The 25,151-nt window shown below is 44.4% G+C and overlaps 1 protein-coding gene across 3 annotated transcripts; it reads right to left on the bottom strand.

Moving 5' to 3' along the window:
* Positions 1 to 319: 319 nt before the first annotated feature.
* tspan12 (tetraspanin 12) lies at positions 320 to 23,312 on the bottom strand. 3 transcript variants are annotated; one of them, XM_014207969.3, is made up of 8 exons: positions 22,733 to 23,312; positions 22,498 to 22,580; positions 21,859 to 21,941; positions 21,208 to 21,343; positions 17,330 to 17,395; positions 10,493 to 10,600; positions 10,129 to 10,272; positions 320 to 5,272 (listed from the first exon to the last, which is right to left on the bottom strand). In XM_014207969.3, exons 2-8 carry the CDS (start codon positions 22,561 to 22,563, stop codon positions 4,940 to 4,942), a joined length of 936 nt encoding a protein of 311 aa, XP_014063444.2. In that variant the 5' UTR covers positions 22,564 to 22,580; positions 22,733 to 23,312; the 3' UTR covers positions 320 to 4,939. The 3 variants fall into 3 exon arrangements, with proteins under 3 accessions (XP_014063444.2, XP_014063442.2, XP_014063441.2); XM_014207967.3 differs by having other exon boundaries at positions 22,498 to 22,936; positions 23,206 to 23,307; XM_014207966.3 differs by having other exon boundaries at positions 22,498 to 23,312.
* Between the last annotated feature and the right edge of the window lie 1,839 nt (positions 23,313 to 25,151).

The following is a 25,151-nucleotide window of genomic DNA, read 5'->3' as shown; positions in this document are numbered from 1 at the left end:
TATAAGACTGGTTGTCTTCTTTTGACATCAACATTTAGATGTTTTCAAAGTCAATGTACGGTCTGTTTTGCTGACCAATATAATGTACTGTATTTCTGCTTATACGCTATGTTGTATACCCACATATTTTAGTCTATCTGTAAGATCTTCTGCACCAAAGAACACATATTGCTGTTGATACAAAATGTACAGTGCCTTCAGAAAATATTCACACCCCTTGACTTTTTCCACATTTTGTTGTGTTGCAGGCTGAATTTAAAATGGATAAGTTGTCGGAGAGGGAAAAAAACGCTCAGGGATTTCACCATGAGGCCAATGGTGACTTTAAAACAGTTACAAAGTTTAATGGCTGCAGGAGAAAACTGAAGATGGATCAACAACATTGACGTTACTCCACAATACTAGAGTAATTGACAGAGTGAAAAGAAGGAAGCCTGTACAGAAAAAAAAAATCCAAAACATGCATCCTATTTGCAACAAGGCACTAAAGTAATAATGCAAAAACTGTGGCAAAGCAATTCACTTTTTGTCCTGAATACAAAGTGTTTTGTTTGGGGCTAATCCAATACAACACATAACTGAATTTTATAATTTTCAAGCATTGTGGTCACTGCATCATGTTATGGGTGTGCTTGTAATTGTTAAGGACTCAGGAGTTGTTTTAGGATAAAAAATAAACGGAATGGAGCTAAGCATAGGCTAGAGGAAAACCTGGTTCAGTCTGCTTTCCCCCAGACACTGGGAGATTAATTTACCTTTCAGCAGGACAATAACCTAAAACACAAGGCCAAATCTACACTAGAGTTGCTTACCAAGAAGACAGTGAATGTTCCTGAGTGGCCGAGTTACAGTTTTGACTTAAATCTGTTTGAAAATCTATGGCATGACGTGAAAATGGTTGTCTAGCGAGGATCAACAACCAATTTGACAGAGCTTGAAGAATTTTGAAAAGAATAATGGCACATGTTGCACAATCAAATGTTGCACAATTTACATGATGTAGTATTTTGTGTAGATTGTTGACCAAATATGACAATTAGATCCATTTTAAGCACACTTTGTAACACAACAAAATGTGGAAAAAGTCAAGGGGTGTTATACTTTCTGAAGATACTATATAATGATAGTCCTATAGCTGTGAGTGGGGACATGATGGGGTGAGAGGGTGCAGTCTTGTCCAATCTCAGCCATACAATATGGAGCAGGAGAGTCTATCTCCCAGGGTAATTTCTCTCTGCACTGTGAAAGTATTAGCATATTTCTCATAAGGGAGTTGGCCTGTGTGTGTGTGAGTGTGTCTGTCTTTGCCTGTGTGTGTGTGTATGTGCACATCTGTGTGTGTGCACGCACATTTGTCTATCTGTATTAGCATATTTCTCATCAGGGAGTTAGTAATTGAGATGTTTTGGGAGGATGTGTGGTCCCTCAGCTTCCCAGGGTGCATTGCAGATGACATGCATCAGGGGGAAAACTGAAGCGGGACTTACCAAAACAGCATGCCAGCCCAATACTATTTCTGCCCCAGCTATTTTTACACAGGGGTCAGAGGGTAATGGTTTTATTTCTGCCGCTGGCTCCTTTTACTGTACACCGAGAGAGAAGGGGAGGGGAGAGAGAAAGGGGGGGAAAGAGAAAGGGAGGGGAGAGAGAAAGGGAGGGGAGAGAGAAAGGGAGGGGAAAGAGAAAGGGAGGGGAAGAGAAAGGGAGGGGAAAGAGAAAGGGAGGGGAGAGAGAAAGGGAGGGAAAAGAGAAAGGGAGGGGAAGAGAAAGGGAGGGGAAAGAGAAAGGGAGGGGAGAGAGAAAGGGAGGGAAAAGAGAAAGGGAGGGGTGAGAGAAAGGGAGCAGAGGGAGAGTATGCGTTTGTATCCCTCTGTCCCCATGTCTACTGTGAATTTGTCCTAAAGCAGTGACCCGCTTGTCTCCAAAGTGTGGGATTGAGATAGTCCCTTCTCCATGACTTCTCTACTGTTATTCAAAACTAAATTCAGAGAGCAAAATATCATAGATCTGTATCAATTAGACAGAGACTAAGAACAGAGGGAAAGGGATCTAGGCCTGATATATCTGCAGTACCAGCCAAAAGTTTGGACACACCACAAATTCCAGGGTTTTTCTTTATTTATTACTATTTTCTACATTGTAGAATAATATGGAAACATGTAAGCAATTTTTTTTTAGTTCTCAGCATATGTGGGAACTCCTTCAAGACAGTTGGAAAAGCATTCCAGGTGAAGCTGGTTGAGAGAATGCCAAGAGTGTGCAAAGCTGTCATCAAGGCAAAAGGTGGCTACTTCAAAGAATCTAAAATATAGAATATATTTTGATTTGTTTAACACTTTTTTGGTTACTACATGTTTCCATATGTGTTATTTCATAGTTTTGTAGTCTTCCTTATTATTCTGCAATGTAGAAAATAGTAAAAATAAAGAAAAACATTTGAATGAGTAGGTGTATCCAAACTTTTGACTGATACTGTATGTGAGGAAGGAAGAGGCTTACTGTCTGTACACACTGTTTCTCTCTTTCTCACACACACACACACACACACACACACACACACACACACACACACACACACACACACACACACACACACACACACACACACACACACACACACACACACACACACACACACACACGTATCCCACTAAGATGAATAAGTGAATAGACGTAGGAGGCAGGGAGGAGGGGAGAGACAGCGACCAGCAAGAAAACAATATGTCTTTTGTAACCCACTGTGACAGCGGCGCTACACGCCTTTCCCTCTTTCATAAATCATATCCTTCCCATTGTCAAGCAGCGAACAGAGCGAAGGAAGGAGTTAGGAGAAGGAGGGAGGGAGAGAGAGAGAGACAGCAGGGTTTTAACTGTAGGCTCATCCATCCATCCTACTCTTCTTCTAAACAGGCACTTTTTTCCCCTCCATCAAAAATGTCTAAGTTAAAGTTGTTACTCAATATACGCTGGCCCCCTCGCCTGTCTCTCTGAGACCTTGAACCAACCCATAACCACTTCCATTATACACTTTCTGGTCTGTCCTTGCTGATCTGAAATTAGTGGAACTGTCAGAAAGTTGCCAACCTGGAGGCCTAGGTGGAGCTGTGACTATATTGCTGATGCCTTTCTACTCCTAGCTACTACTTTTAGTGCATCAGGTAGGAATCAATGAGGGCCTAAAGTTAGGGGCATAGGGGTTAGTTTGGGATCGGGCCTTTGCTTCTCCGATTAAGGGTGTACTTTGAAAGGGGACTCTGCCACCTTCATTCACCCTGCCCATACAGTACATCACTGTCCCCCAGGAACCCTTAGGTTGGGACCAAAGTTCCCTCCATCCATGTGTCCGTCCAGCAGCATTTAAGCATGACACCTCTGGAGTATCCTTGCTGAAAGCAATGGATGACCAGAGTCCTTTGATGATGGACTGCGAGGGGACACACAGCAAGGGGACACACTGTAAGAGGGCACACAGCAAGGGGACACACAGCAAGGGGACACACAGCAAGGAGACACACTGTAAGAGGGCACACAGCAAGGGGACACACAGCAAGGGGACACACAGCAAGGGGACACACAGCAAGGAGACACACTGTAAGAGGGCACACAGCAAGGGGACACACAGCAAGGGGACACACAGCAAGGGGACACACTGTAAGAGGGCACACAGCAAGGGGAAACATTAAATATAATCACCTGTGCCCTTAGAGGATCTTATGGGAAGTTTCTGACATTCAGTAGGTGATGACAGCTGCAGTTTACAGACTGCCCTTCTAGCTATAAATACTATGGATTCTCAATGGAAAACAGGCACGGGAGGTTGGTGGCACCTTCATTTGGGAGGAAGGGCTCATGGTACTGGCTGTAGCAGAATGAGTGGAATGGCATCAAACACATGGTTTCTATATGTTTGATGCCATTCCATTTGCTCCGTTCCAGACATTATTATGAGTCGTCCTCCCCTCAGCAGCCTCCACGGAAAGGAGGGTATGTTATTTCTGAATGAAAGACCATACTCTCCCATATATCGTTCTCATAGTTATCCCAGAATGAATTCTGTTCACTTCAAATGTATGATATGTGCTGTGTGGCGATGAAAGAACATTTTCTTTTTCATCCCCGAGTGTGTCGTGCTGACAGTGATCTGTATCAGAGAACAAACACTAGGTTGGGTTATTATTCCTTGGCAAACACACAGTGTAGTTCACAACCCCTCTGAAATGATCAAATGCACAGATTATTGTTTGAGCTGATATGCATTATTCTCACAGAGCCAGAGATAAATAGCCAACATCATGTTCCATTTATAGTAGACTGCGATAATACACTCTGACTGGTGCACAAACACTCATGAATATGGCTGAGTGGTTCCTGTGGATTCCAACAGGTCTGTCAAATTAAGGCATACGATGTTTCCAAATATCCAGATAAACTGAATTTCCTTGGTTCGGTGTGTTTTGGGTGAGATGAAGAGTTGACATGTCCTTACAGCAGTCTTTGCTGAACAGGTTTCATCCAGTCAGTGCTAGTGGTGATATTCCCAAACATTCCCAAAGAGGAGGAATGTTGGGAAAACTAGAACGATTCCCTCCGCTCCTCACTTTCGGATAGTGGTGACGCTACAGGAGCAAGCATTGACTTAGAGTTATTTCGTTTCCGTAACAATTTCCAATCCCAGCTGTGACAAAATAGTCCCACAGTCCAGTATGTCATTGTCATGTTGTCCTACGGGAAAGAGAGGGGAACATGGGGGGCATTCACTCTCCTGCACCTGTGCCCAATCTCTCTCATGGATCCTACCCTCTTTTTCCCAACCCCCCTCTCTCCCCTCATCTAGTCTCACACTTTCTCCTCATCCCCTTATTCTTTCCCTCTCTCAGTGTCTGTGAAGTAGGGGTGAGGGGTGGTGTGAGGGGCAGATGGGTAGGCAGTGTACCCCCCGCTAGGACAGCCTCTCCATCTCAAACTGGGTGTGTCCATGTCCGTTAGACGTGGTCGCAGCATTGGACCAGGCCTCAGCCAGGTGAGTGTTACCCGATTTAGGAGCCTCCCCTTGGGGTCCGTGGGTGATGGTTAGAGGTCCAGGGTCGGTTCCTGGTGGGGGGTCGAGCGGGGTGGGCTCGGGGGGCTTGCGGTCGTAGTAGAGGGCCCAGAGCAGGGTTAGGGTCAGGGTCATGGCCAGAATCTGGGCCACTCCTATAGACACACCCAGGAAACGCAGCACCTGCAGCTGCTTAGTTCCTCGGATGAAACTGTAGATCTTCGGCCCACAGCCCTGTAGTACACACACACACACACACACACACACACACACACACACACACACACACACACACACACACACACACACACACACACACACACACACACACACACACACACACACACACAGACAAATGAACACAACAAGAGTTGACAGCTTTTCCATGTTGAAATATGGCATACGTTTGATCCATGTTATATAAATATTACATTCATGTAATATTAATGTTGTTTCAATGTTTCAGTCTGTCTGTCTCACCAGGGCCAGACCTCCCATACTGTTTCTGTGAGGTGTACATCTGCTGTAGGAACAAAATGAAAACGCTCTCTCATCCTATCACATGGATAACATGTACATGGAGAGAAAGAAACAGAGGGGGAGAGATTGAGAGAAAGAGAGATGTAGGGGAAGAGAGGACGACGGTAGAGAAGTGGAAAGAGAGGGAGTAGTAGTGGAGGTGTAGAAAGGCCAGTCTATTACTTCCTGACTGGAGGATATTCACTCTGTGGTGCTACATACCAGACTGAGCTGCTCTACACCTTACTGCTGCCAGAGAAAGAGAGAGAGAGAGAGAGAGAGAGAGAGAGAGAGAGAGGGATAGAGAGAGAGGTGGGAGAGAGAGTGAGAGAAAAGTGTGAGGAAAGGAAAGTCCCGTGGAGAAAGGGTAGTAAACATGGGGGAGAGAGGCTGGTATAAAGAAAGAGAGAGAAAACAGACAGGAGATAGAAAGGATCCTCCACACATTCCCTTTGACTCCCTCCGCTACTGACTGACTGACTAACTGATTCAACCTCACTACACACACACACACACACACACACACACACACACACACACACACACACACACACAACACACACACACACACACACACACACACACACACACACACACACACACACACACACACACACAGCATCTCTTTGTCCCACTGCATGCCTAGTTTTACTTAGTGAGGCATAGCAGCAGCAGCACACACCCTTTCATAAGAACCTCTCAGAGTTTACATTTAATACAATTACTAGCCTCTCTCTCTCTCTCTCTCTCTCTCTCTCCCCCTTTTCCTGTATCGACTGTCTCTTTACCTCCTCCTCCCTTTCCCCCACCCCCATTTCCCTCTCTTTTTCCACTGTCACAACCTCCCCTTTCGCCACCCTCTCCTTACATCTTTCCCAGGCAGGCCTATCCAGGTGTTTTTGTCAGGCAGGAACAGCCTGCTCACCCAGCACCTCTCACCCAGGTGACAATGGGCAGCCTAGCAGTCTGCACCGGGCACACCGGGCCTGCTAGAACCCTGCTAGAGCCACACCACTTGGCCTGGACCACGGGGAGAGGAACTGTTGCTATGGTCAGGGGAACTGTTGATAAGGCTAGGAGGTTAACATTGTTGACTAAACACAGCAGACAGACATGTTGAGGTGGAGGTGGTCAGTCATGGGATAGGGGACAGAGTTGGTTTGGGGTTAGACCAGGACAGTGACTGAGCTGTAGATGGGAGAGGGGACAGGGTTGGTTTAGGGTTAGACCAGGACAGTGACTGAGCTGTAGATGGGATAGGGGACAGGGTTGGTTTGGGGTTAGACCAGGACAGTGATTGAGCTGTAGATGGGATAGGGGACAGGGTTGGTTTGGGGTTAGACCAGGACAGTGACTGAGCTGTAGATGGGATAGGGGACAGGGTTGGTTTGGGGTTAGACCAGGACAGTGACTGAGCTGTAGATGGGATAGGGGACAGGGTTGGTTTGGGGTTAGACCAGGACAGTGACTGAGCTGTAGATGGGATAGGGGACAGGGTTGGTTTGGGGTTAGACCAGGACAGTGATTGAGCTGTAGATGGGATAGGGGACAGGGTTGGTTTGGGGTTAGACCAGGACAGTGATTGAGCTGTAGATGGGATAGGGGACAGGGTTGGTTTGGTGTTAGACCAGGACAGTGACTGAGCTGTAGATGGGATAGGGGACAGGGTTGGTTTGGGGTTAGACCAGGACAGTGATTGAGCTGTAGATGGGGAGATGAGGGTGTTTCCCTCTAGAGGAAAGAGGACTGAGTGTGTGCGGCCCTACCTGCCTACCTGCCTGCCTGCCTGCCTACCTACCTGCCTGCCTGCCTGCTTGCCTGCCTGCCTGCCTGCCTGTTTGCCTGCCTGCCTGCCTGCCTGCCTGCCTGCCTGCCTGCCTGCCTGCCTGCCTGCCTGCCTACCTACCTGCCTGCCTGCCTGCTTGCCTGCCTGCCTGCCTGCCTGCCTGCCTGCCTGCCTGTATGTTTGTGTGGGTGTGTGAGAGAAATATGAAATATTAAAATAGAAATAGAGAGAGAGAGAAAGAGACTCTAGGTTGGGTTTGCTTTGTATTTTCTCTGTATCCTACTGGCAGGCTAGCTGGCATTGCTTGACGTACCTCACCCCCTACTAGGCTTTGTGTGTGTGTTCCCCTCAGCCCCAGACAGCAGCATACCTTGTCCCCTGGTGGGCTTGATGAGGCGTAATAGCTGCACTCTGTCTCAGCAATCTGGCAACCGCAGCAGCCAGAAGGCACACTATGCTATCAAGCCTGTGATTGGCTCTAATTGAGTTGTATGGATTTCTCTCTCCACCATTGAACATGGCAGGTCATTTCAGGCTGCAAATAGTCATCCCATTGGAAACAGGTTGTTGTGAAAGTATTAAGTAGAAAACTCAAACTCCAAGAAAATCATCTCCACTCCATTCAGAATGTAAGTAGCCTATACAGAGGGGGGAAAAAGTATTTGATCCCCTGCTGATTTTGTACGTTTGCCCACTGACAAAGAAATGATCAGTCTATAATTTTAATGGTAGGTTTATTTGAACAGTGAGAGACAGAATAACAACAAAAAAATCCAGAACAACGCATGTCAAAAATGTTATAAATTGATTTGCATTTTAATGAGGGAAATAAGTATTTCACCCCTCTGCAAAACATGACTTAGTACTTGGTGGCAAAACCCTTGTTGGCAATCACAGAGGTCAGACGTTTCTTGTAGTTGGCCACCAGGTTTGCACACATCTCAGGAGGGATTTTGTCCCACTCCTCTTTGCAGATCTTCTCCAAGTCATTAAGGTTTCGAGGCTGGCGTTTGGAAACTCGAACCTTCAACTCTCTCCACAGATTTTCTATGGGATTAAGGTCTGGAGACTGGCTAGGCCACTCCAGGACCTTAATGTGCTTCTTCTTGAGCCACTCCCTTGTTGCCTTGGCTGTGTGTTTTGGGTCATTGTCATGCTGGAATACCCATCCACGACCCATTTTCAATGCCCTGGCTGAGGGAAGGAGGTTCTCACCCAAGATTTGACGGTACATGGCCCCGTCCATCATCCCTTTGATGCGGTGAAGTTGTCCTGTCCCCTTAGCAGAAAAACACCCCCGAAGCATAATGTTTCCACCTCCATGTTTGACAGTGGGGATGGTGTTCTTGGGGTCATAGGCAGCATTCCTCCTCCTCCAAACACGGCGAGTTGAGTTGATGCCAAAGAGCTCCATTTTGGTCTCATCTGACCACAACACTTTCACCCAGTTGTCCTCTGAATCATTCAGATGTTTATTGCCAAACTTCAGACGGGCATGTATATGGGCTTTCTTGAGCAGGGGGACCTTGCGGGCGCTGCAGGATTTCAGTCCTTCACGGCGTCGTGTGTTACCAATTGTTTTCTTAGTGACTATGGTCCCAGCTGCCTTGAGATCATTGACAAGATCCTCCCGTGTAGTTCTGGGCTGATTCCTCACCGTTCTCATGATCATTGCAACTCCACGAGGTGAGAGCTTGCATGGAGTCCCAGGCCGAGGGAGATTGACAGTTCTTTTGTGTGTCTTCCATTTGCGAATAATCGCACCAACTGTTGTCACCTTCTCACCAAGCTGATTGGCGATGGTCTTGTAGCCCATTCCAGCCTTGTGTAGGTCTACAATCTTATCCCTGATATCCTTGGAGAGCTGTTTGGTCTTGGCCATGGTGGAGAGTTTGGAATCTGATTGATTGCTTCTGTGGACAGGTGTCTTTTATACAGGTAACAAACTGAGATTAGGAGCACTCCCTTTAAGAGTATGCTCCTAATCTCAGCTCGTTACCTGTATAAAAGACACATGGGAGCCATAAATATTTTTGATTGAGAGGGGGTCAAATACTTATTTCCCTCATTAAAATGCAAATCAATTTATAACATTTTTGACATGTGTTTTTCTGGATTTTGTTGATGTTATTCTGTCTCTCACTGTTCAAATAAACCTACCATTAAAATTATAGACTGATCATTTCTTTGTCAGTGGGCAAACGTACAAAATCAGCAGGGGATCAAATACTTTTTTCCCTCACTGTATCAAAAAGTTTCTTGTTATTGTTTCTGTCTCTTCTGAACTAACAGGTTTACTCGATTGGTGAATGGGAATATGTAAGCCTGTGTGTCCCTTTCTGATGATGTCACAGAGGAAGGTACGTCAATAAGGCATTGGCAGATCCACCTGGGGCTACAGAGAGCCGTAATGATCATCTGTAATGATCATAACACTTTTCAGGGTAGGGTCAGAGGGTTCAGTAGGTGAACAGGTCAACAGAGGTCTAACCACCACCAAACACTAACTATGAGGTCAGAGGGTCTTATTATTGCCTTACCTCCCTTACTACATTTGCACACACTGTACATAGACTTTTTCTATTGTGTTATTGACTGTACGTTTGTTTATCCAATGTGTAACTCTGTGTTGTTGTTTTTGTCGCACTGCTTTGCTTTATCTTGGCCAGGTCACAGTTGTAAATGAGAACTTGTTCTTAACTGGCCTATCCTGGTTAAATAAAGGTGAAATAAAAATAAAACGTAATAATAACAGGGTCACTGGGGCACTCCTGGGGGCACTCACCTCTTGGTGAAGGTCACTGAGGTCACGGTAGTGGGCGTGGCGAGCACATCCTGGATACTGATTGGAGCAGCAGGAGTCTGGTGGCCACTCCATCTCTGTCATTTCCAGCCAATCGGTGAAGTAGATGACCCCACAGCACTTAAACTGGGGAACACACAGTCAAAGAAAGTTTACATACATTACCAGCCCTTTATTACTAGCCATCTTGCATATTCAAAGCACTAAAACACTAATATCCTCTCATAAATACATGTAATACCTTATTAAAATGTAGCTCTTGAGGTATGATATAAAAGCAATAAGTTATTTGTGTAGGATGTGTGTGACCTCTAGGGTGGTGAACTCTGGGGTAGTGACCTCTCACCTCAGTCTGGAAGGTGTTCCAGGTGTGTGTTAACCACTGGTAACGCTGCAGGCCATAGTTGGGCATCCTGGACTTCAGACTGATCATATCTGACCTCTGAACTGAAGGCTTGGACAGAACATAACAGTGTAACTCCATTAGGGCTGTCCCCAACGAAAATAAATCTTGGTCGAACCGAGAGTCATCTGTTCTTTTCAAACGGGTATTTTTCCATATATAGACACATTCTATGTGTTTAAATCAAATCAACTACAGTGCATTCGGAAAGTATTCAGACCCCTTGACTTTTTCCACATTTTGTTACCTTACAGCCTTATTCTAAAAAATGGAATTCCCCTCATCAATCTACACACAATACCCCATAATGACAAAGTGAAAACAGTTTATTTTTTGATTTTTTTGCAAATGTATATAAAAAACTGTAATAGTATTCAGACCATTTGCTATGAGACTCAAAGTTGCATCCTGTTATCATTGATCATCCTTGAGATGTTTCTACAACTTGATTGGAGTCCACCTGTGGTAAATTCAACTGATTGGAGATGATTTGGAAAGGCACACACCTGTCTATATAAGGTCCCACAGTTGACAGTGCCTTTCAGATGAAAAACCATGCCATGAGGTCGAAAGAATTGTCCGTAGAGCCCGAGACAGCATTGTGGTGAGGAACAGATCTAGAGAAGGAAAAAACATTTCTGCAGCATTGAAGGTCCCCAAGAACACAGTGACCTCCATCATTCTTAAATGGAAGAAGTTTGTAACCACCAAGACTCTTCCTAGAGCTGGCTGACCGGCCAGCTGTCCTGCTAATCATTCAAAAGGTAGTAGTACTTTTGGGTGTCAGGGAAAATGTATGGAGTAGAAAGTACATTATTTTCTTTAGGAATGTAGTGAAGTAATTGTAAAAGTAGTCAAAAATATAAATAGTAAAGTAAAGTACAGATACCCCCCAAAAATGACTTAAGTAGTACTTTAAAGGATTTTTACTTAAGTACTTTACACCACTGCCACCAATCAGGCCTTTATGGTAGAGTGGCCACACTCCTCAGTAAAAGGCACATGACAGCCCGCTGGAAGTTTCCGAAAAGGCACCTAAAGGACTCTCAGACCATGAGAAACAAGATTCTCTGGTCTGATGAAACCAAGATTGAACTCTTTGGCCTGAATGCCAAGCGACACATCTGGAGGAAACTTGGCACCATCCCTATGGTGAAGCATGGTGGTGGCAGCATCATGCTGTGGGGATGTTTTTCAGCGGCAGGGACTGGGAGATTAGTCAGGATCGAGGGATAGATGAATGGAGCAAAGTACAGAGAGATTCTTGATGAAAACCTGCACCATCCCCCTCTGTGCAGCGTCGCTCCCCATCGAACCTGACAGAGCTTGAGAGGATCTGCAGTGAAGAATGGGAGAATCTCCCCAAATACAGGTGTGCCAAGCTTGTAGCATCATACCCAAGAAGACTCAAGGTTGTAATCACTGCCAAATGTGCTTCAACAAACTACTCATTAAAAGGTCTGAATACTTATGTAAATGTGATATCAGCCTTTTATTTTTAATACATTTGCAAATATATATATTTTTTTACTTTTTTTGCTTTGTCGCTATGGGGTATTGTGTGTAGATTGTTGAAAAAACAATGACATTTAATCAATTTTAGAATAAGGCTGTAACGTAACAAAATGTAGAAAAAGTCAAGGAGTCTGAATACTTTCCAAATGCACTATATATGCAGTGAGCTTGTCTGATGCTTTAAGCGCACTGTTTGATGAAATAATGAATCCACACAAATGACTAGAGGGAGTCCAACCGCAATTTATTTGAGCGTGCCAGGGCGGGCTCAGACTTGCTGCGCTGTATTAAAAAAACCGACATGACTGTGTGACTATCACTCGTTGTCTCTCTCTCCTCACATGCTGCAGTGACCATCACATAACATCAACAGTGTTAATCGCGCTGTCCGTGTTTCTGAAGCTGCAACATAATTACAGTCATTTCTGACTGAAAAGTTCAGTTACCGAAATCCCTCATTTGTTAAGAAAAAGCATTCTCTGTTCTCTCAACCCTTGCTCTCTTGACGTGACACATACATGCATGCATTGCATGCACATGACTATTATGACCTATAGCATATCATATTCACATCAATAAATTGGTTATAACAAACTCTGAACACCGTAATACATGTGACAGCAAAATGGATGCAAAGGACGTGACAAATAAACTTGAAACGGGGGAATGTTTACTGGTTGCTCAGGAGGTAAAAAATGTGTGGAATAAATTTGACTAGCTGTGGAAAATACTGGAGATCAAGAAAAATAAGGCAAGGAGCAAGCGCTGTGTGCAAACAGGAACTGTTAGATTACAATATCATTTCTCTGACCGTTTGGAACAATGTAAACAACACTAAATAAATAATAAGCATAACAGAAAGTCTATTGTAATTTCCAAAATGGAACGGTTTATTTATTGTTTATGCTAATTATTCTAAGTTCGCTTTGATATTTTATTATAAAATGAAAATGCTTGATTGGATTTCAAGTCATGAATGACTAGTATGCTGTGTGATGACATGAACTAACGAACGAATTAATGATTGATTGATTGATACAGTACTATAGCTTATATACAGTTGAAGTGGGAAGTTTACATGCACCTTTGCCAAATACATTTAAACTCAGTTTTTCACAATTCCTGACATTTAATCCTAGTAATAATTCCCTGTCTTAGGTCAGTTAGGATCACCACTTTCTTTTAAGGATGTGAAATGTCAGAATAATAGTAGAGAGAATGATTTATTTCAGATTTTATTTCTTTCATCACATTCCCAGTGGGTCAGAAGTTCACATACACTCAATTAGTATTTGGTAGCATTGCCTTTAAATTGTTTAACTTGGGTCAAACGTTTCAGGTAGCCTTCCACACGCTTCCCACAATAAGTTGGCTGAATTTTGGCCCATTCCTCCTGACAGAGCTGGTGTAACTGAGTCAGGTTTGTAGGCCTCCTTGCTCGCAAATGCTTTTTCAGTTCTGCCTACAAATTTTCTATGGGATTGAGGTCAGGGCTTTGTGATGGCCACTCCAACACCTTGACTTTGTTGTCCTTAAGCCATAACATTGGAAGTATGCTTGGGGTCATTGTCCATTTGGAAGACCCATTTGTGACCAAGCTTTAACTTCCTGACTGATGTCTTCAGATGTTGCTTCAATATATCCACATAATTTGGCCTCCTCATGATGCCATCTATTTTGTAAAGTGCACCAGTCCCTCCTGCAGCAAAGCACCCCCACAACATGACGCTGCCACCCCCCTGCTTCACGGTTGGGGTGATGTTCTTCAGCTTGCAAGCCTCCCCCTTTTTACTCCTAACATAACGATGGTCATTATGGCCAACAGTTCTATTTGTGTTTCATCAGACCAGAGGACATTTCTCCAAAAACTACGATCTTTTAGCCTATGTGCAGTTGAAAACCGTAGTCTGGCTTTTTTATGGCGGTTTTGTAGAAGTGGCTTCTTCCTTGCTGAGCGGCCTTTCAGGTTATGTTGATATAGGACTCGTTTTACTGTGGATATAGATACTTTTGTACCCGTTTCCTCCAGCATCTTCACATGGTCCTTTGCTGTTGTTCTGGGATTGATTTGCCATTTTTGCACCAAAGTACGTTCATCTCTAGGAAACAGAACGCGTCTCCTTCCTGAGCGATATGATGGCTGTGTGGTCCCATGGTGTTTAAACTTGCGTTCTATTGTTTATGCAGATGAACGTGGTACCTTCAGGCATTTGGAAATTGCTCCCAAAGATGAACCAGACTCGTGGAGGTCTACAATCTTTTTTTCTGAGGTCTTGGGTGATTTCTTTTGATTTTCCCATGATGTCAAGCAAAGAGGCACTGAGTTTGAAGGTAGGCCTTGAAATACATCCACAGGTACACCTCCAATTGACTCAAATGATGTCAATTAGTCTATCAGAAGCTTCTAAAGCCATGACATCATTTTCTGGAATTTCCCAAGCTGTTTAAAGGCACAGTCAACTTAGTGTATGTAAACTTCTGACCCACTGGAATTGTGATACAGTGAATTATAAGTGAAATAATCTGTCTGTAAACAATTGTTGGAAAAATTACTTGTGTCATGCACAAGTAGGTGTCCTAACCGACTTCCAAAACGAGTTTTATTGACTCCAACCTAAGTGTATGTGAACTTCCGACTTCAACTGTAAGTATTGAAATATAGGTCTTTGTAAGTAACGGTATTAAGACAGAACAGGATGCACTCCTACGCCTGCAGCTTGATTGTGGTTATACAATGCTGCTATACTAAGCCTACTAATGATAATGACATTACTTTTTATAATAATAATAATGATGATCATAACAATATTAGTAATACTAACAATAAGGAGATCAAGTAAAAAGGAGGGTTATTATTATTATTATTATTATCAATATCATTTGTATGATAATTTGGAACAGTGTAAACAACACTAAATAAATTATAAATAATACCAGAGAGACGGTTTTAACGTGATAAAAACGTGTAAAGCCTTTATTACAGCATAGCAAAGATAAAAAACAGCCGAATTTGTGAAATTGTTTATCCGACATGTTGTGGTTGGTGCTCACGAAGGCTTGGTGCTCACAGAATCAGTAGGCTATTAAACAAACTCACTCAAATGGGCAAGAGAAGCAGGATCTCTATTATTGTTGTAAATATATATGGATGACTTATAAAGCCTATTATAACGGCTATTGATTATAAACCTAATTAAGTTGGGATTTCCTCTCTCCTCACTTTTCTTAGACAACTATTGCAGAGGCTGTTTTCTCATCTTCTAACTCCGCTGCTGCCTCAACACCATTGTTCTCAACACCTATGCTGGTTAACTTTGCTATTATGCACATAGCGACATGGTCTAGGAAAAGGTGCCAATTCAACAGCACACTGATGTGTTTCGGAACAGCGGTAGAAACCGCATCTGTTATAAAATAATATCATTTTTATTAGTGTTGCACCATTGTTCCTACATAATATAACCATGTACAATTTCAGCAGCACATGTCTTAGTGATGGACTGTACCATCCCCACGACCTCCACAATGGATCATTCCACTTAGACAGGCGTGAATCAGACCGGTGTCTTGTACACCGTGATATTTTTATTTTATTTTTGCTACTGCTCGACTAAAGAAATCTCGGTCGACCAACTGCCTATCGACCAAACAATCGACCAGTCGACTAAATGGGGTCAGCCTTAAACTCCATTTCATTCGGTATAGTTACATTCAGTTCAGCCATATATTTCAATTCAACTTCAGCTGAGAACATTTCATGTACAGCTCATGTGTTATTGTCACAAGACACTCAACAGAAGGCCCTGAAACCGTACTGGAGCATCAGTCACAGTAGTGTATATTTAGCCACCAGCACTCTGTTTCAAGCCTAGTTATACAGTCCAATCCTCTGACCACGCCACAAATATTATCAAACACACAACTTCTGACTCTCTCCTCTAGTGTTTCCCAGGCCTCTAACACTTCAGTCTGTAGTTGCTGAGGTTGACGATGGCTTGTTGTCTAAACAATTTACCCATGTCTGGGCTCTGGGGAACCAGACCAGAGCTAATCTGTAGACCCACAGTCTGACACACTTAGCATGCATAACTCATCCCCCTCTCCTCTCCAATAAAACCTCCACCTAACTCACCCCTGGGCCTCCATCCCCTCCTCCTTCCTCTCTCCTTCACCCTTTATCCCTCTCTCCTCTGGTCTTGTAATGAGATTGTGATAAGCATAATATGAACCAGGTTACCCAGAATTCCCCTGAGGCCAGGTGCGTCACCTTGGTGCTTCCCTAGCAGGGTTCTGATAAAGGACAAGGCACAAAGACTACAATACCCACAACCCCCTGCGGCATGGCAGGTATGTCACACTCTGATTAGGAGGGAGGCGGGTGGCACTGTGGACTCAAAGGCCAGGTGCTAGTGCTACACACACACATCCTCAGGCTTGTAGCCAAGTACCAAACACACACACACACACCTTTTCAGTTTGCCATACACACTGCTCTAGCCAGTGACCAGGTGCTGCACACACACACACACACACACACACAAACACAAACACACCTGCGCGGTCGGAGCGAGTCCCATAAACTGTGAGGGCACACGAAAGCCACTGTGGGCTATTTCATGGTGGAGAGATAAGCCCCTGGACCAGGGGAGGGGCAGCCCTGTAGGGGAGAACCCATTGTAATAGAGAGCCCTGCCCATTGTGTTCAAACACACACACCCTGAGCAGGAGCGAGAAAGTAGGTAGGGGAGGGAGGGAGGGGAATGAGGGACGGATGGGAACGGGGACACAATTATACCCTATCTCAGGGGTATTCAACTCTTACCCTACGAGGTCCGGGGCCTGCTGGTTTTCTGTTCTACCTCATAATTAATTGTACCCATCTGGTGTCCCAGGTCTAAATCAGTCCCTGATTAGAGGGGTACAATGAAAAAACGCAGTGGAACCTGGTTTCAACCAACAACACTTTAGGGACATTGTGGAATTTTGAGACGCTGGACGTTTCTTTCAGTTAGATTTTTCAGTTGTTCATATATAGCATCAGTACCATTTCCCTGTGCTCTTTTGCCTGTGCCCTGCACTGGTCATGTTGTTAATTGGGTATCCCCAGTAAGCAGAGAAAGAGGTGAGCTCTCTGAGCAGAGCCGAACATGACTGGCATTCATGTTGATTCATAGCACAGCTTTATTCAAGGCCACCACACATAGAGCTGCAGCATAGAAATACAGCATAGAAATACAGCATATACAAAATCAGTGTCGCACTCACCTCATCATACGTCCACACCCCACTGGCCAACTCTACACAGAAGATCACCAACAAACTGCCAAAGTACTGAGGAGAGAGAGAGAGAGAGAGAGAGAGAGAGAGAGAGAGAGAGAGAGAGAGCGAGAGAGAGAGAGAGAGAGAGAGAGAGAGAGAGAGAGAGAGAGAGAGAGAGAGAGAGAGAGAGAGAGAGAGAGAGAGAGAATGTTAGTGTTGAGGCTAGCCAGAGATGTACTGTGTAGTGTCTTGTCTGAGTGATTGATCATCATGGTGGATGGTGGGAGAAAGAGTGCTCCCACACAATGAGTAGTGATGTCATGTGCTTCAATCTCCAGACGCCTGCTCCACTCATGTCACATACACGCACATACACACTGACACACATTACACACACACAACACACACACACACACGCTTATTCCACAATTTCACATAAACACAACAGGAAACACTACTATTTTCAATCATTCAGACTTTCATGTAAACACAACTGTGCAAACACACACAAACACACACACACACCAGACAAACACACACACAGGTCTTATGAAGAGTAATGTATGTGTCAGCCATTCTATTAGGGGCATGTCAGTGGTACAGGGTATGTCTGACAGCCTGTTTGTTTGGAGTGTAGATATTATTGGCAGACAGATGGCTCTGCCTCGCCTTTGTTAGTGCTATACTCCATTTAGAGCAGGCCAGTCCCAAACAACACAGACACACACTCACACACCTCTCACCCAGAAACTCATCTCACCACTCAAAAACATCTCCCCTGTCTTCTTCTCTCTCAGTGTGACCTTTCACCCTTCGAACCTCCCTCTAACACACTCCTTCACACACATACCAAGACATACACAAACAGTACTTCAATACTTCACCATTCTACAAGGACGATTTCCAGGTGTGAAGAGAATATGAAACTTCCCTTGACCCCTTCTAGCTTCCATGTACACTGAGTGTATAAAACATTAAGAACACCTGCTCTTTCAATGACATAGACTGACCAGGTGAATCCAGGTGAAAGCTATGATCCCTTATTGATGTCACTTGTTAAATCCACTTCAACCAGTGTAGATGAAGGGGAGGAGACAGGTAAATAATTATTTTTAAGTTTGAGACAATTGAGACATGGATTGTGTATGTGTGCCATTCAGAGGATGAATGGGCATGACAAAATATTTAAGTGCCTTTGAACGGGGTATGGTAGTAGGTGCCAAGTGCACCGGTTTGAAGGTGTCAAAAATTGCAACGCTGCTGGGTTTTTCACACTCAACAGTTTCCCATGTGTATCAAGAATGGTCCACCACCCAAAGGACATCCAGCCAATTTGACACAACTGTGGGAAGCATTGGAGTCAACACAGGCCAGCAGCCCTGTGGAAAGCTTTCGACACCTTGTAGAGTCCATGCCCCGACAAATTGAGGGCAAAGGGGAGTGCAACTCAATATTAGGAAGGTGTTCTTAATGTTTTGTGCACTCAGTGAATTACCTTTCTCACAAAGATGTGTCTTTATGTTTCACACATTTCATTTTAGGGAGAAAGCTCTCTCTCTCACACACACACACACACACACACACACACACACACACACACACACACACACACACACACATACACATACACATACACACTGAGGTTAGAGGATGGTTGCAGTTTTTGAATGGAATGTCAAGGCTTCCAAGAATGGATTTCCTCCTGTGTAGAGAGACTTACAGCATATTTCCCTTCCCTCGCTGATACTCAATTAACACGTATACAAGGGCGAGAGACGGAAGACGGGGAAAGAGAGGTGGAGGAACGACAGAGTGCGAGGGCGAGAGGGTATAAGTTTAGGCTAAGGGGGATTTGTTTGGCGTCTTTAAGGAGGGACTATTTTTAAGCGACCTTTCTCCGTGTTCGCTGGAACAGCGTCTCAGAGCAACTTAAGACCCTGCAGTTGTCCCTAACATACCCCCAATATCCCACAACGCGCCACTGCACGCATGTAAACATCTACAAACATCCCAACAACCCCTCAGAGACCTTAAATGGACGCTTCGACGATTTTCACTAGCTTAGTCCACAACAGAAACACGACTATCTATTACATATAAAGGTTTTAACTGAGCTTAAAGCCAGGGAACCATCAATTGCCCACCACAGCTATAATTGAAGGGAGAAGGAGGGGGGTGTTATTCAGGTAAAGAGCAGAGTTGGGGCGGTGGGAGGCATTCCTTTAAAAGGGACGCACCAGCTGGTGAATGGGTGCGTGGGTAACCCAAGCGCCACTCACCCCTCTCAGCCACCTCTCCATAAGCGGGCGGAGACTTGTGGGATAGCGTTACCCATTGTCCCGCTCAAACGAGATAATATTGTCTCCGCAGTGCGCCAGCGAAACACAAGAATGCCAGGGCAGAGTTGCAAGGAGAGAGGGATGAATGAAGTCCCAATGGAGGGGTGGAGGAAGCGTGAGGGAGACCCAGAATACAGCCACTTTGGTCGGGGAGAGACGGACACAGGAACCCCCTCCCTCTCTGGCTCCCCACACAGCACACCTGGGAGATAGAGCCACATAACAGGCGCCACCCCACCCTTTCCTCTCCGGTGTCCTGACCTTCCACTCTATAGGAATATGAGTAATCATGTACCTGCCCTGTTATAGATTTTGCATGCATGACACAATTGGTCAATGGAAATAGTGCATTGTGCTGCCACGATTGCTTCTGTATGGGAATACATGTTATGTATGCAACACATGTGTAGTAAAGTAATGCTCCGTAGCACATGCTCTGTAAGCACAGAGATGATACATTGTTTAGTGATCTGCATGCATGGTTGGATGGAAATGGCTTTTTTGGGGGTTGTCTCTCTCTCTCTCTCTCTCTCTTTTCTGTACCTCAGTGGGTTTCTAATGCTGTCTACTTCTCCTTCACCTGCTCTGACTCAATCAACCTCTTTACCTCCTTTCTTTCATCCCTGTTTCTCTTTCATTCTCTCTTTTTGTTGTCCCGCACTGACAGTGGTGAGTGATTGAGATAATCATACCCTTATCTGTCCATCTCTCTCCCTCGCTCTCTCTCTCTTTCTCTCTCTCTCTCTCTCTCTCTCTCTCTCTCGCTCTCTCCCCCTCCTTCTCTCTGGCCATCCATCAGTGCCCAGGGTACCATTACTCAGGCAGGCTCAGACAGCAGCAGCGGTGAATAGTTTTACAGCTGTACTTTTCCACGGGAGCGTCATTCCGTTACACACCGGCAACATCCCCGCACCAGGCGCTCGCTCGCTCAGAACGCAGCCCCGCGCGAGGGGGGCGTTCGCTAACACAAGACGCGGCGCCACACGCTTATGGGACGATGAATGACCATCGTGGCGCTGCGTCAGATGAGTAACTGCTGTAAAATCGAGGGGGGAATTCTCGTTGCATTTCCCTCCGGTGTATGAACGGTGGAACTACGCGACTGTGTGGCTGTTGGGTGAATTTACAGGCCTGTTCCAGGGTTTACGAGGGCACAATAATATGACTTTATTGAGATGTAGAGGACATCAGGCTGTTACAGATGATGGGGACAATAGCATATGAAGATAGATAGGGAGGGCTACTATGTGTGGGGCACTGTGTGTGTGGGACACTGTGTGGGACACTGTGTGTGTGTGTGTGCATGTGCGTGTGCGTGTATGTATTTCAAGGTTGTATAAATGTGTAACTAACACCGATAGCTAAAGAAAACCTAAGATCTACAGCAATTACAACCCGCTTCTCCAGCTAAACCGAGCTCGTCACAGTTTCCACACACACACACACACACACACACACACACACACACACACACACACACACACACACACACACACACACACACACACATGCGCAAACACACGTTCATTTCATTCAGACACGTACCCAGGACAGGAGTAGAAGGTTGCATTTCAGTGTGCCGCAGTAGCCCACCATGGCCACGATGATAAGAAAACAACACACTGCAATGATGACAGGATGGACAGCCGGAGAATACGTGAGAACTGCTGCTTCCTCCAGCCTACAGAGAGAGGGGAGGAGGGGGGAGAGGGGGGAGGAAAAGGGAGGAAAGTAACTTGGCAGACTTTTTGTTTATTTATCTATCTATCCTGCTATTGCTCTCTCCCTCCTCACTGTATGGCCTGTTGCATTATTATTAATACAGCAGCCAGAAGTTAATAGTGATTACACTCTGTAGGAATGTGGATCTCCTCTACCGCAGCAGTTACTGTCAGGGGCCAGTGGGGGTGAGATGGTGATATGTGGACAAGTCTAGGTGATAAGAAACTGTTGAATTAAAAAGTTATGCGGTTGATGATTTGTGGAAAGGTTGCCAGGTATGCGTCGAGGTGATTTGTTGAGGAAGTGAGAGATAAATCCAAACAGCCCTTCGCTCTTTTCTCTTTCTCTTCTTTACTGCTCCAGCTCATATATACTAATTATCTTCCTCTCCCGCTTTCTCCCTGTTATCTCTCTCCTGTCCATCCCAGTACCTGCCCACTGAGAGGTGTCAACATTGAGATCCATATCACTCACCTGGTGTGGGCCGTCAAGGTGAGCACAGTGTTCAGGTAGTCCCTGAGCCAAGCAGCCACCCCCAGGACACATATCGACATGAGCTGAGGGAGCATAACACACATAGAGAGAGTTAGAACACACACACACACACACATTACACACAGACACACACATAACATTACAGTTTTACCAAGTAGGCCTACAGCAAACACTTCCACTCAAAATATGTTTTGTCTGAAAAAGCTTAAGGCATTGAAATACAATCCAGGGAATTGGTATGGCAACAACATGTTGCTTAGGGGGCTTTTTGCCATGTGTTCAACACTTGCATAACCCACTACAACAACCCTGGAGCACTTATCAAATGTAATGGCCTATAAATAGCATGCACTAGAATGCCAAACATGCAGTTTCTGCATACTTGGGATGCAAATTGCACATTTGTTTTTCTACAAGAAAATGTATGGTGCAGGCCTATGTATAAAGTAACTGGCCATTATGATGAATAACTGTAACCCTCACGCAGGCACTCCGCCTTGGAGGCACGCGTTGGGGTGGATGGGGGGGGGGGGGGGGGGGGTATAAAGTTGTCTGCATTGTGTAGCGTGAGCGCGGGCACCACCCGGCCACCTGTTCGGGGGTCTCCACTTCTCTTACCCAGAAGAGTAAATTGAGAGCGTAGAGCAGGCAGCGCAGGCACCTCACCGCGTCCTCGCGAGCCATTCTGAGCGCAACAGCAACTGATGACCAAGACAGGACTCATCATCTTAACCCGTGCCACCATGGCGACATAATTAAATAAAGGTAATATAAATCAATTAAATTAGTATTATTAGCCTGTGCCTGTCCCATGAATACAAAACGAGTTCTCAGTGTTCCGCGTAAAGCATACCGGGTTTACATGTCTCTGTGCGTTCTGCGCACGCCTTTCCAATGTCTTGTTTTAGCCGCCGAGGTATATCCTTGGGAAGTTCCAGAAAGCATTCACAACAGGTGGTTTCTTACTTTCCCCAGTCCAGGAATGATGGAGTGTGCGGATGAGCGCTCAGCGGTGCTGACATATCCAAATCAATCATCACTCACTTAGCAAGGTATACTGCGAAAACAGATCCAGAACATTACAACAAAACAACTTCTTATAAGGGCTTTTGCGCAAAATGAACATAATCCATTTGCTTCAAATATTAATGTTCAGCACTTTTACTCCCAGAGCAAACGGCAAACACTAAAAGTCATACTATTGCACAGCAGACTAAATCAAAACCCATAAAATAAAACTTCAGTTGCGCACGTAGACATTGATTCCCAAAATCGATCTCTCCACAAAAACAATCCCCCGGTGGCGGTATGATAGGCCTAGCCTACCTATCGTCCAATTCAGAGTGCCGAGTTAGTTCTGCGCTGTCAGTTCAACATTTCCATGTTTGAGTGATCAAAACTCAACTCGCAGTTTGTTCTGTGTCATCCAGAGAGTGTTGTCCGCGGGGTCCTAGCGCTTCGTCTAATTACAATGCAGCAGCAAGAACAACAGCAGCAGCAACAGCAGGGCTATGGGTCTTTAGTGGGTGATGGAATGTGGAGAGCTTTCCCGCCTCCGAGAGATAGCATGCATTGGTCAAGAGGTCACATTTAGAGAGAGTATTATTGTCTGGAGTAAATGTGGGATGGGACTTCATCATGGGACTTCTTCACTGGAGAGAGCAACAATAATGCTGTAATAAGTGTCACCACTCTCCCACAGATGTGCATGGCTATTCTAATATATTCTGTTCTATTCTGTTCTATTCTATTCTGTTATATTATATTCTGCTCTATTCTATTCTGATCTGTTCTATTCTGTTCTATTCCCTGTGGGATGACATTACATAGGCTTATCACATACTCTTCTTCATACATATTCTTGATGATTGATTGTATCAATAAGGTATTAATCCTTCAGTTATGAAACACTGAGCATATCTCAGCCATCTAAAGCTTTCATTAGATAATCGGATTATTGGTTAGTCTATCTCTATCCCTGTCGATTCTGAGCTCATTCTAAGAAAAAACATGAATGGAAAAATGGGAAGGAATGAGTTACTCCATAGGCTACATAATCAATCATTAAAAAGAGGAACAATAGGCTCGGGTCGGCAGGCATTGTTATCTTCATTTATTGCCTTTCGATCTGTTTTTAATGTCCACTGTCTGGCCATGAACCAAATGGGATTGGTCAGCTTTAAAAGCTTTATTGTTAGAGATGCACCCAACAAAATAGACTCCCATTAAAGAAATTGACAATATATCTTGTGTTCTCTGATAACAATAATGTTGACTCAATAGATTCAAGGAAAGTACATCACAGCATAGACTTCCTGGGTGGTCTTCAGTGTGCCAATCCAATGGAGGCAAGGAGATATGAGAGGATTAGAGGGAATGAGGATGGGGTGGGATGGAAATGGTGAAGGGGGGGGGGGGGGGGAGAATTGAGAGAGGAGTGAGACAGTGTTTGGTGCATGGGATGGGTGGGTTAGGGCTTGTAATGAAGGGTCGGGTTGAGAGAGATCAGGAGGGGAATAGAATAGAATAGAGTTTGTTATTGAGAGGATACCAAATGCGAGAGACTGGAGAAGGGGGTGAGACAGTAAATGAGAGTGAATGAAGGTGCACAAAAAAGTGGTGAATGACAAGCTTCTCGTGCTTCTATATAACATGCCTCTATATAACAACATAACAGTGGAATTCTGTTTTTTTTTATTATTTATTTTTTTAACAAATTGATTAAAAATAAAAAGATGAAACTTCTTGAGTCAATGAGTATTCAAACCCTTTGTTATTTAGTCAAGCCTAAATAAATTCAGGAGTAAAAATGTGCTTAACAAGTCACATAATAAGTTGCATGGACTCACTGTGTGCAATAATAGTGTTTAACATGATATTTAAATGACTACCTCATCTCTATACCTCACACATACAATTATCTGTAAGGTCCCTCAGTCGAGCAGTGAATTTCAAACACAGATTCAACTACAAAGACCAGGGAGGTTTTCCAATGCCACACAAAGAAGGGCACCTATTGGTAGATGGGTATAAAAAAAGCAGACATTGAATATCCCTTTGAGCATGGTAAAGTTATTCATTATACTTTTGATGTTGTATCAATACACCCAGTTACTACAAAAATACACTACCCAGATAGACTGATTGTAACATGTATTGACTCATGTACTACCCCGCTCCTCATCAGAGGGCTGAAGACTTTTTTTAAATGTATTTTTACAAATGTTAAAATGTTTCTTTTACTTTGGCATCATAGAATATATTGTGTAGAT

This window comes from Salmo salar, chromosome 07 (genome assembly GCF_965601325.2).
Source record: "Salmo salar chromosome 07, fSalSal1, whole genome shotgun sequence".
In the NCBI taxonomy this organism is placed as follows: Eukaryota; Metazoa; Chordata; class Actinopteri; order Salmoniformes; family Salmonidae; genus Salmo; species Salmo salar.
This window is presented reverse-complemented; position numbering and strand designations above follow the sequence as displayed.

Excerpts from the sequence above, each read along its gene's own strand:
- tspan12 (XM_014207966.3), bottom strand. The coding sequence starts at position 22,563 with ATGGCTCGCGAGGACGCGGTGAGGTGCCTGCGCTGCCTGCTCTACGCT. Across the intron at positions 17,396-21,207 it reads ACCTTCTACTCCTGTCCTGG|TACTTTGGCAGTTTGTTGGT; the intron begins GTACGTGTCTGA and ends CTCTCTCCTCAG. Across the intron at positions 5,273-10,128 it reads TCAGTGACCTTCACCAAGAG|GGCTGTGGGCCGAAGATCTA; the intron begins GTGAGTGCCCCC and ends TGTGTACTACAG.